General features: G+C 38.2%; 1 protein-coding gene across 1 annotated transcript in view; it reads right to left on the bottom strand.

Moving 5' to 3' along the window:
• Window positions 1-2772: 2772 nt before the first annotated feature.
• Window positions 2773-13074, bottom strand: part of LOC103592153 (calcium-activated potassium channel subunit beta-4-like) — a gene marked incomplete at its 5' end in the record, with an annotated part of 32203 nt that continues 21901 nt past the window's right edge. The window contains one exon of the mRNA XM_008574759.1: window positions 2773-3405. Coding sequence (XP_008572981.1) covers window positions 3237-3405 — 169 coding nt within the window. The remainder of the gene's footprint in view (window positions 3406-13074) is intronic.

Here is a 13074-nt window from a genome sequence, read left to right as displayed (position 1 = left end):
TGTAAATTTGGTCACGATGTTGAGACTGATAATGCCACATACACACCAAGAAGAAATGAAAAGGTTTATTACTCACATACTGCAACTTTCCGGGGAGACACAACTGGGTCCCAAGCAGATCCGGAAATGGCTTATCTATCTGGTTTGGCTTTTATTGTTCTTGGAGTGTGAGGCTGGGGTGAAGATTCCTGCATGCAGGCCAGGGTTTGTAGGGTTGGAATTTCTTGCTGGGGACAAAGGAGGAGGCACCCAAGCTTCTATCGGTTTGCCCAGATGTGGAGCATAAGGAGAAAGGGGAATGGTGAGGCTTGAAAGCTGTCAACAAATATCAAAAATGGACTCAGAGTCTTTATTACAGTCAAATGAGCTATAACCATGGGCTATAAAAGCCTGTTTGTTTAATCTCTAAGGAAATTTAGGTCCATAAATCTGCAGCAGTAGGCAGGGAGGCTGCAAAAGCTTTCAGATGTGGCCATGGAGGCTGATGAGCAGGAATTTCCTAAAGATCAAACAAGGGGCCACAAAAGACAATGAACAAGAGAGTTTCTTCCAGGGAGCAGTCATAGTTTAACCAAGGAACTTACTTCCTGCCAGAGCAAGGGATCTTTGCCATGCCTGCTCAGCAGATTTTCATCATGGTGTGAGCCACTGACTGCTGTCCATCATTCTTGTCTTTTACTCTAGTATTCATTCTTTCTTTTTCCCTTTGAGTAATAGAACCCTTTCCCTGGAGTTTTAGCAGGGCACATGTCCATCTAGCTGGTGATAACATGCCCCAGCCTTCTGTGAAGCTAGGTATAGCTATGTACTAAGTACTCATGAATGAATGGGCCATGGGCAGAAGTGATGGGTGAAACTTTCTTAAAAGGAAATAGCTTCCTCTCTTTTCACAGCCTGGAAAGTGGAGGTGCTTCTGTGAGCCAGCTTTGACCATGGAATGAACAACATCCTTGATAATGAAAGAACAACAAGCAGACAAATCCTAGATCCCTTGATTACCTTGTGAAACAGAATTGCCCTACCCGCCCTGGACATCTCAACTATTTCTGGATTTCTGTGTCAGGAAGAAATAAACTTCTGTCTTAGATGAGCCATCATATTTTGAGGTCTCTTTGTTGCAGCTGATTAGACCATTTTCTGACTTTTACAAAAAGAGAATTAAATATTGAGAAGTCAAGCTTCTTTACCTTTTATAATCTTAAAATGTCTTCTTTTTGTTCTTTTGGGTTTTACCATTATAATTAAGGAGCCTCAAATTTAACCAGCTCTAATTCCAAGTAAGATTCTAAAACTGCATGAATTCAGTGTGCTTTTCCTCTTTTCCAAAAACCAACCTACAGAATACAGTTGTGTATACTCTTTGGGCCTAAATGGAAGCATTTAGTTAATATAAACGTATGAGTATCAAACATAAATGAAAAGTCAGACTGATATATATCAATTGTCTTTTTTCCAACACATACATATGTACATGCACTATTAAGTTTTATCTACTCTCTGTAATCAATTAATCATTGGTAACTGGACAAAGATAAAATAACGTAGACTTCATCTCCCACAATGTGATGCAAAGATAAGGATTTTCTCTGATTCCCAGTTTCGTGTTACTCTATGCTTCAGAATGGTTCACTGTGTTGCTAAGACAACGAGGATGCTGCAACAGAAAACTGGGATTGAAGTCAAGACACTGTAGCTGCTTCAAAGGATGTCATAAATAGTGTGTTCACGGCCTTGTTCCCCAGTGAAACCTGCAACACTTGAATTAGAAAAAAATGATCGGACTCATCCAACACCCTTCCATAGAAAAGTATGACTCTCAATTACTTACATTCTAAAATTAAGAAAACATTGGTATGTGGACTGGAAGTCAGGAAATCATCATTCCTTAATATATATATAAGTTCTAAATATATATATATATATATATATATATATTAGTATATATAATTTATATAACTAAACCTGTAAAAATAATTGAGGGGAACTGGTCCTTAAATTCTCAATTTGCCTTATTTTAATAGAAGCGTGTCTGAAGAATATCAGAAGCAAAAAGAAATTATGTTGTTGATAGTTCCTCTGTTAAAAATGTACATGTTATCTAAACAAAGGTTTGATTCTACATGGTAAATAACTAGGATAGGTTTGATATTCACTGAAGACCTGTGATTGATATTTGGAATTTGAGTTTATGAATAGATGCAAAGAAGCACGGTCTCCACAATGAGCTTTTGATAAGGCATAGATAGTTCAGCCGCAGCATTGGTGTGAGCTGGGTTGCATCTACAGGTTTGTCCCAGCAAACCGAACCACAGCAATCTTCCTGTTTTAACACCCATAACATTAAGGCGAGGACAAAGAAAACAAAATGCTTGAACTGATTTTGAATTTTTTTCCTGACCTAAAAAATTGAAAACAGCACTTAACCAAGCTGAAGAATGTCCTTCACATCACGTATATTCTATTGCATAGAGATAAAAATCCATCAAAAATAACACGAACAGATGAATAAAGAAGCCTTAGAGCTAGGACAAGCCTTCTTCCAAATTATTTCCCTCTCTTAAGAATCAATCTGGTGAAAAATAATGAAAAGGCAAAGGCAGGTGCTGGAGGATATGTTTTCCCAATCTTTGAGGGTCTCCTGCTGAAGAGATACAGAAGTGATTGGAGACCAAGTTACCAGTACAGTGTTTCTTTTCAAGTGAGAGTCAAAAGGGACTCTTTAATAGTGAAAACTGACAGTTATACAGTAAGGTCAAGACTTCTGCAGGGATCCTCACTGTCAAGTAGAAGTTTAATCTAGCAGAATCAAATGAAACCCAGAAGACCTTTTTATTTACTCTGGTATTCTAAGCATAAAAAAGGAAATAAAAAAGAACACAGACCACTCTATTTTAATATTTTTAAGTAGCATAAATCATAATGGTTTGTATACTACATTGTACAAATAATATACTGTTACTTTCCAAAGAAAATTAACTTCTTATAGGGTTTTTGGAAACGGTTACTCCATACAGCTAAGAGCTTTACCCTTAGCCAGTGCTACAACACATGGAATACAAGCTATGAGGTCCCAAGTCTTCCTATTGTGCCTGTTTCTGCTGCCACTGAAGGAGGAGCCTCTCAGAGACCTGTCGTGGCCCCTTCCATCTCCTGTGCCAGGAGACGCGAGCTCTGCAGGTTGATGTGTGCCCACGCATACAGCTTCTGTGCTTTGCTTTCCACAAGCCTACTCCCCTTTAAGAGAACTTGCGTTTCTTCATGGCTTCTGCCTTGACTGCCAGGCTCTTGGCACAGATGGTCAGGAGCACAATGAGAACACCCACCACAAATGTCACCAGGGGCCAGAGGAAGCAATGGAGGAGGACAATCTCATCATGGGTGCGATGCAGGAGCACGTCATCTGGTCTGCAAGACAGTGGAAAACAGAAAAGAAAGAGTGGTCAAATGCCTTGGCATGGCATTAAAAACTCTTTATTGCCTGGACTCAAACTTGCTTTTCAGCCCAAAGGGAATAATCATCATTGAAAGTGAAAACCTCACCCTGACTATAATTACTGTGCTTCGTGCTTCAAACCCATTACAAAAAGTTTTGAGCTCTCAAATCAAGTAATTGGTGCAAATTTGTACATTATTTATAATTTACATGTTGCAAAATGTCACAGTGTAGCAATGTCTCATGCTATTATTTTCCTCTATTCTAAGTTAACATATTCCCCTTTCTCATTCATCCTCTAATGTCCGCTGGTCAAGGGGATTGAATCACTCTAACAATTACTGTTGGGTGGGCATTCTCCAACAAACCCAAAGTAGACCTCAGCACTTAGGTGGGGCCCAAGTGATCTTAATTCAGAAAAAAAAATTGTCAATTAAAGCCACTGTTTGAATTTAGTCAGAAAGGGAGAGTGTGTAGCCCTCAAGTCAACTCAGAACTGATGCTGTGAACTAGGTTTTTAATCAATAAGCAATGGTTGAGTTGCATACATTTTTCCATGCTTCTGGGTGAGATTAGCCATCATTTTAATATATTGACCACTATAAACCATTGACCACTTTCTTGATAAATCTTGCAGTCTTAGCAACAGAGTTCTATCTTATCAACGTGGGGTTCTATTTTTCAATTCCTGAATTGGTCTCATTCACAGGAAGCGAAGATGAGAGACACTTCACAGCCATGGTCTTTCATCTTTGGCCATTAGAGAGAGATCCTGAGAATTTAAGCTTTCACACAAGAGGTTTACATTTTGCAAGATATTTCCATTGTATGTACAGGAAGGTTTGTTCTGTTATACTAGAGTAGCTGTGCTTCCTCCAGAAAAAGAAGAAAATAATGCAGAAAAATTAGTCCAATTGCCTTTAAGAATATCAGAGTACGAGGGCAGTGCATTTCACAGAGAAAAGCATTCCTGAGGAGCATTCATTAGTTGTAGCTCTCATAATTCAGAACCTATTTCTCCAGAAGACTGACAAGGGATGTTGGGTATTTATCTTTTACCTATAGTGGAGCTATTATGTGGTATTAACAGAAACAGTTTTGTAGACTAGTTTTGAAATGATATAATCCCTTCAGTTTTTTTTCCTTTGGTACATAATATAATTTCAAATTTTGCACATAAAGTGAGATTTTTTATTTCATCGATTTGATTTCATAGTATTTCAATTAAAATTTATATTAAGTGGATGCAGACCCATTGTAACAATTAGGCCCAAATCTTCCCAGCTTGCAGAAAATACACAGTTTTCTGAATTTCTGTAGCAATACATTGTCTTCAAGATTTGTGTTACCTCCAATTTATATCTATATATTAATGTATATATCCCTTTTCCTGTTAGGCCCTTTAGGGCCATGACTTTGCCACTGCTTGTTATTCTACATAGAGCTGCGACTAAATAATAGCTTGCTGCTGATAAAGAGGAGCCTGCCCCTGTTGCAGCCTAATTATCTGTGTGAATGCTCAAGAAACTTCATGCCTAGAGTCTAAAAGAATAGAGTCTGAAGTCCAAAAACAGGGCACCGGATAGTCAGAGCCACATTTTAGAGTCTTTGAAATCCCCATCCCCAGAACTGCCATGATTCTTTTCCCAGCTACAGGTGTTCACAGCTGTCAGATGCCTCTACCTAAGTGTGCAAAGGAAGGTAAAAACCATCTCTCATGATGATTGTTCTTTCTGCGAAGGTCTGTTGTACTCCTCAAGAATCTACTGGTAAGAAGACGAGTCCTAGATTCTTCATCAAAAGGGGTAAGGGTGCACAACATGAACGTACTTAATACCACTGAACTATACACTTAAGAACGGCTAAAATGTAAAAAGAAAGAAAAAGAAAAGAAAAAAGGGAAGGGAATAGGTAGGGGACTTGGATTTTTAACACTATTTTAATAAATGTACACATAATTTCCATAAGTAATGTGATTTTGCAACTAATTTTCTAGTAAAATGCTTCAGTGTGGGTCCTCTTTTGTATTTCTTTTCCAGTCACTATCACTGATGTTGAATTCTTTACTACAATTGAGCCAGAAAAATAGCCCAGATGAGGTGGTTGGAAAAATCACACATATTTTCCAAAAGACAGTTTGAAGAATGTGTACTGGAAAAGGATGTAAGTAAAAAGGAGAGGAGGAGACAAAATATAATAAATGGAAAATGCTGGACCCACATATTTGTCTTATTCAGAAACTTCTTGGCATTCCAGCATCTACAAGAGCCCTTGGGGCAAAACTTTATTTTTGTATGTTTGTTTTGTTTTGGGTTTTTTTTTGGGGGGGGGGGGGTTGTTGGTTGGTTGGTTGGTTTAGGTTTTTTTGGTTTTTTGTTTGGTTTGATTTTGGGATTTTTGGTGCCTAAACCCGGGAACGAATAAAACTTTATTTTACTTTTTCAAATGACAAAATGTTCTTCACTTTGAGTTAGCCATGTGGAATTTGTAATTACTTATCCTTCTTTGAGATAGAAACATTACATATAAATGTACACATCTCTTTAAAAATAATTTGTGTCTGTTTCCATTTCATACAACTATAAGGTGCCCCACAGTCTCCTTCAACAGGAAAAACTTATTTTCTGCAAAGTAATGCTGAAGTTATATGATTTGCTGAGATTCTCTCTAAGTTGCCCCTTGTGTCCTAATTAATGTCTAGCCCATTCAAATTGCATTGGTAGTGCCTTAACTGAAAGCATTCCCCTGCCTCAATTTCCTCCAATTTTATCAGGCAGGTGCCTTTCAGTTTGTTTAGGCAAAAATTGTTTGCAACAGTTTTCCATAATTATATGGTTGGGACCAAAGAGAAACTTTCTTTAAAAAAAAATCACTGTTGTTCACATTTGGAAAACTGGATAAATGACATAGTGAGATCTGAATATAATAGAGTAAAATCAGGATGGTAACAAGAATGTAAACAATAAGCAAAAAGGATAGTTACTCTGTATCTAAGGTCTTCAAAAAAGTAAGCAAGAGATTTCCTTTTGGAGTGTGAAGGACCAGTGATGGAAAGCACTTTTAAATCCTATATAAAAGAAAAGTAAGTGCTGCAGAAACTTACAGAAACTTTCCTATGGTTGGTGCTATACTGAGTCAAGCTTCAAGAGTATATTGTGATAACAATAATAGTCAACACTTACTAAAGGCTTACTATCTGCCAGGTGCTGTGGTAGGACATTTAATCTCATTTGATCCTTAAAATAACCCTGTGCTCAAGAAATTTTTAACTTTCACTTTACAACTGAAGAAACTGAGGCAAAGAAAGATTAACTTGTTTGTCCAAGATAACACAATTTAAAATAATGATAAAATGATTCAAAACCATGTCTGTATGATTTTTAAACCTGTACTATTTACCCTGAAGCCAGCTTTTCTCAGATGAGAATCACCTATCATGCTTGTTAAAATGCAGTTTCCTGGGTTTCAACCATTGATTTACTATATTAAAATCTAAGGTTGTGGAATCCAGAAATCTGCAATTTTGAGAAGCTCTGAGATGATTCTAATACACGTATACTTAAGTTCAAAAAGCACTGTATAGGGCCGGCCCGGTGGCGCACTGCTACAGTGCGCCGCTTGGGAAGCGCGGCAGCGCTCCCGCCAAGGGTTCGGATCCCACATACAGACCGGTTCCCGCTCACTAGCTGAGCGAGGTGCGGGGGCAACACCGAGGGTTGTGATCCCGTTGCCGGTCATGAAAAAAGACAAAAAAAGGAAAAAAAAAAAAAAGCACTGTATAAAGGTATAAAGTTCTAATCACTAAAGAAAAATATAGTATGAAACATGAAGCCACTTAGCTGGCTATTTCCCAAACCGCCTAATAGATACTTATGTCATGGCCTCCAGATACTTTTGGGCAGATTGTGCACTAAGATACCCCGGGATAAGACAGGAGAGCTGGGGAGTGGGAAGGAAATACAGTGATACTGGATTTGCCTAGAAGGGACCCTTTGTACTAATTGGCAAAAGGGCAAACCACAGCCTAGCAGCACTAGTAGTCAAACCATATAAAAAGACAAAGATTTGCTGTGTATCATCCTAAATAAAGAAAATATACTCTTTCACTTCCCCCCGCTTTTATTTGATGGTATGAGAAATTTCGTAAACTTAACCACTTCATTTAAACATCTGATGTGCATTATAATTTACTAGTATTGCATAACTGTACCAACTAAGAGAAAAGATGAGCCACTTGAGTGCTTTCTCCATAAGATCCTATAGGAAATAGAAATTTTTCTAGATTTGTTGTCACAAACACAATACTTCTCACTTATCAAGCAGAGAATTTTCCTTTACTGTAGGCTGCTAGAAAGTTAAAATTTTGGCCCATTTCAGCAAGACAATATGATACTCTTGTGCCAACCACACTCCTAATGCTTTGCCTTTTTTTCTCAGACTTTTCTTATTAATTTTGTCTTGCTAAATCCTCTTAATCATGGAAGAACTCATTAAGCCCTTCTTAAAATAAGCATATATCAAATATCTACATTTACATACTAGGTAAACAATAAACCATGGGAGCTTTTTAGCTGTTAAGCTTTACTCATATTTCTGCAAGAAATAATGTATTAATTACATCATTATGAGAATTTGTACTGAAGTATTTTGATGAAATCTTGTTTTAAAGTCTAAAACACTTCATCATTATCACAATTACAAAATAATTCTGCAGGCATAATTTAGTCCAATATGCCAGGCCTCTGGTGTATCAGCAGAACGACACAAAAAAGTAATGATTTTATCCTTTTGAATAGATGCTATCTAGTCCTGCTCTAAATCTTGTTTGTTATTTACAACATGACCTCCTTTTAAAAAGAATTGAAATAGATAACAAAAACAAAAAAGTTGGGTACAATAAAACCCTTAATCTGACAGTAAAGAGCAAGTGCAATGTAATTAGAATGGTAAAAAAACCAAAAACAAACAAACAAAAAACCCAAGCTAAGAAAAGCAACTGCCTGAAGCCTCTATGAAACTTATCTGTGAGCTTCCCAGTATGCAAGGAAAAAAGAACCATGAGTTACCCAACCGCCATTACATAAGAAAATGAAACACGACAATTCGTCAGAACAAACTTTTTGCTAGGGCTAAACTCGAAGAGAAATTATTTTGTGTGCATTGTTACATAAAGTAATCTGTACAACATATTTAAAAGGCACTGAAGAGCAGTTTTACAAGGCTGGCTAAGGATGTAATCATTTGAGGACTTTTTACAATTCTGATTCCAAGGCCTCAGATCTGCTGAATCAGACCCAGGTTTTAAGCAGTTTTTCAGGTGAGGCTGATAATTACTCACATCTAGGAATGAATGACTTAGTGCTTTTTAAATATCAAATATATCAGCCTAGTTGTGACAACAGCTAAAGAGCAAATCATTGCAGATAAATTACAGAGGCACCTGAAGTGCAGGCATTCAGTGCTCCTGGGTGAAAGAAGTCTTCTCTCAGTTTAGACTCCCGACATGGAGGTGACAAAATGATATTTTATAATGAAAACCAAAGAATTTAACATGTGTTCTTCCCCAGATAACTGCTTGGAGCTGGGTTTCAGACAGCCTCAGAAAGTTTTTCTATAGAAGTGTCAAATGTATAAACAAATATTTACATGAAATGCCACAGGTGAAAGAGGTGACTGTGTCAGATTTTTAGGCAGAAACTACTGATCATTGAAATTGAATCTGGAAAACCTTTATGTGGGTATCTTTAAATGTTTTGGTTTTCTGCAATACTCAATGCTATGAGTTTTCTAGAAGATTGAATTAAAACACACTCCATGAAAATACCTGACTTGACTTTTTGATTAATATTTATTTTCTTTATTTATCTTTTGGTTTTGTTTTTGGTAGCTGGCCAGTACTGGAATTGAACCCTAGACCTTAGTGTTATCAGCACCACACTCTAACCAATTGAGCTAACAACCAGCCCCAATCAATGATTTTTAAAAGACTTCAAAAGATGTCTACTACTAAAAGATGTTGGAGATTGGCTGATAAAGACGTTTGAATTTGGTTTTGGCATAACTGAGCTGTCCTTACTGACAGTAATTAGCCAATGTGTCTAGTTGCTATTTAAAGCAATCATAAGACCTTGCCTAGAGAAGAGAAGAACATGCTTATCTTCCTGTGTGACTACGGGAAGGCACCTGAACAGCTTATCTAGAAGCTATATGCTATAAATTACAGTGGGAATACAGTGACCAGAACATGGAGATCCTCTGCAGTATTCCTTATGCTGAACTGCTCTATTGTGGTGACCCACTTGGAACCTAGAGTTGATATAAAGATTATTTTAAGCTGAAGATATTTGAGATTCAACAGATGCTGAAAGAAGCCTTTTAGGAGCTCCCCTTTTCTGACTAGAACCAGCAAATTCTGGGTTAGGAGCTACCATAAATTCTCTCTCCAAGGGGGTTTTATGGTCCTGAAGAAGACAGAAAGATCATTCATACCTGTAAAGACAAACATTACCACAAATTTGTACTCCTAAAAACCGATTTGTCCTTCCCATTTTCTTCCCCCTCTCTTTCCCCTACTGTTAGGTATATAAGCCCTAAGTCTAACCATTTCTTTTCTGTGAAGCCGCATGCACGTAGAAATATTAGCATCAATAAAATTTGTATGCCTTTTCTCCTGTTAACTGATCTTCTGTCAGCTTAATCCACAGCCCCCAGCCATGAAACCTGAAAGGGTAGAGGAAAAGGTTTTCCTCCCCCTCTGCTACACTATCATGAGCCCATTTTTGCCCACTCAGGTCTTGCAGTGATATTGTGATAAGGACTTTTAAAAGCTTGGGAGGTATTATATCAAGATCAAGGCTTTGCTCCACAGATGGTTCTTACTGATGGATGAAAGACTGGTAGTAGATCTGTAAATGTTATAGATATCCTTACATTTTCCTTAACTTTTTTCTCCAGGTAGGTTAATGGAGTAGTCATGTTTACTTGTACAAGAGCTGCTCCTCAAGCTGGCCTATTCTTCTTGGAGGAAATTAAATCAAGCCCCAAAGTGCAATTTCTGGAGAGAAAAATTTTTATTCAGCTTTGTCAGGATATCTGGCAAACTGGCAGGTGTGTTATTTTGGAGCAATAAAGGGTTGAATTAATTATAAAGGGGAGATACACTTAAGTCCTCTCTGATAGAAAGACCTATGTAGCCTTGCAAATATAGGACAGTATTTCAGAACATGGCCGTGAGTTAGACAAACCCAGGTTGGAATATGGGCTTTACAACTTCTAGCTACATGATCTTGAGAAAAATACTTAGTCCTCTGAGTCTTCATTTTTTCATCTGTAAAATGGGGATAATAACATCTACCTTTCTCCTGAGGAGTAAATGAGATAATGTATGCTAGGTATTTAGTCAGAAGGCTATCTAATAGTAAGTACTTAATAAGGGGTGGTAATGATAATGATTATCATTAGAAATTTGGGGCTCACAACTCAGAAACTGATTTTAAAATGTTGACAGTAACATATCTTCTCCAAATATCTTCTTCAACCAAACACTGTCAGGATGGAGTCACAGGCAATTCCTTTTGAGATAGGAGGTGCTTGGTTTCCCTGGGTTCAGATTTCAGGATAGACCTCTGGGTTTCAAGCCATTCCCCAAGGTCTCAGGCCCCTTTCTTAGGCCCTTCCCTAGAGGGGAGTTACTGTTGCTTCTTGGACTTATTTTCAGCACCAACACAGGGAAATTGAGACCTCGGGACTGATTAAGGCAAATCCAGTAGGTGGTGTGCTCAGTAGAAAGGGTTATAGAACCCTAATAGCTGAGCATGCTCAGTAAAGTGGAGTTTATCCTTTAAATTGCCTTCCACTAGAGGCACTAAAGAGCACAGAATATTCTTGAATATGTCTGGTGCATGTGATAGGATTTAACCAATGAACATGCCCTAATAGGAGACCAATCGAGCATTCTACATAACAGGGAACCACCCCCTTAGTTAAATATTCACTAGATAGCATGAATACGTATTAGCAAAAGTATAAAAGTGGAATGCTGGAAGAAGGCAGGGCTGCTGCTCACTCTCCTGAAGCCAGCTCGCACTTCGCCTCAGCTGCATATTTCTTTTTTTTTCATATCAAACTTGCCTTTAGCAGGCTGCTGTTCACCCTGGGGCCAGACTGCTCTTTGTCTGTAAATGTGTATTTCTTATTTTTAAACTTGCTGTGATTGTTGCTCACTTTCCTGGGGCCAACTCACACTTTGCTAGCTGAGGTGTGGATGCTTTCTTTTTGTATCAAACTTACTTTCGGCAAGCGGCTGCTCACTCTCTTGAGCCAGCCTGCACTCTGTATGAAACTTTAAGTGTGTATTTGTTTTTTGTATTAACACTTGGTGCCGGCCCTGCTCAGTCTCTGGAGCTATGATAAGCTCTCTCTGTGAAATCTGTATCTCTTATTCGTTACATTAAACCTGTTCTCACTTTGTACTGTGACTCTGCTCTTGAATTCTTCCCCACAGTGGAGTCAAGAACCTGGTGAGAGGGTGGGATGGTTTGAGGCCTGCTATCAGGCTTCCATAGACCCTCTCCTCTGGCATCACTTTGATCAAATTAAAATTCCTTTTGGTATAGATGCCTTCATTCCCCCTCAACCTCCTTTGCCCCTAATAGTCAGCATTCCAATTCTGTATAGGTAAGCTTACAGGTAGCAAAGAGGTTTAACAAGCAAATGAGTCCTTTCCATTCTAATATATTCATCTCAGGTACAGATAAGAAAGAAAAAAAATAATTCAGTAACATCAGAACCTTGATTAGAAACACAAATAGAAGTTATACCCTAAACTTATCCCACAAACTGTCATTTAACAGCATTAAATTGTTATAGTAGTTAGGCTTGGCAAACATTTTCCTAAGATTAAGATGATTGTCTCTACAGAGATGCAGCCCAGGCAAGTAATTGCTTCAGTCAGGTCTTCTAAAGTAGAGGCCCAGGGAAAACATTGTGCTCCCCGAGTAACACTTCTTTTAAGGTTTTATTCACACCATGTGGTAATTATATTTTATACATCTGTCTGTTTTCCCAACGTGATTTTAAAACCCTGAGATGAGGGACCTGTTAGGGATAATCTTTGCCGAAGATATCTCCTGATTTCTCAGAAAAAAAGAGGGGTAATTGTCAAGACCTGCAAACCAGAAGGATGCTTATGACATTCTGTCTTTAAAAAAGCAAATCAATGAATCTATTTTATTCTAAAGTCAGCTCAGCATAAAAAGGCTTTATTAATGATAAATGCTTTGTTGTTCTTCCATTGAAAAAAACAAGGGAAAGAGAATTTTCACATTAGTTAGATACTCTCTAACATCAGATCTAAGAAACTGCATTAAATTTACATTAAGTCCCTTTCCTCTTCCAATGCTCTTTGTGAGCTGCTCAGGAACAGTATCCTGTATCAGTTACAAGTTATCACCGTGCTGGAGAGCAGGACTTTCAATTGGCTGATTTCGTCAGGTGCAGGATTCTTTAAACTCGACGACTGCTTTGTTTCAGAAATTCCTGTGAGGGGCCGGCCCGGTGGTGCACTGCTACAGTGCGCCGCTTGGGAGCGCGGTGGCGCTCCCGCTGAGGGTTCGGATCCCACATATAGACCGGTTCCCGCT

This window comes from Galeopterus variegatus, unplaced genomic scaffold, assembly GCF_000696425.1.
Source record: "Galeopterus variegatus unplaced genomic scaffold, G_variegatus-3.0.2 Scaffold1097, whole genome shotgun sequence".
In the NCBI taxonomy this organism is placed as follows: Eukaryota; Metazoa; Chordata; class Mammalia; order Dermoptera; family Cynocephalidae; genus Galeopterus; species Galeopterus variegatus.
Note: the sequence above shows the minus strand (reverse complement) of the source record. Positions and strands in the feature narration are given on the sequence as shown.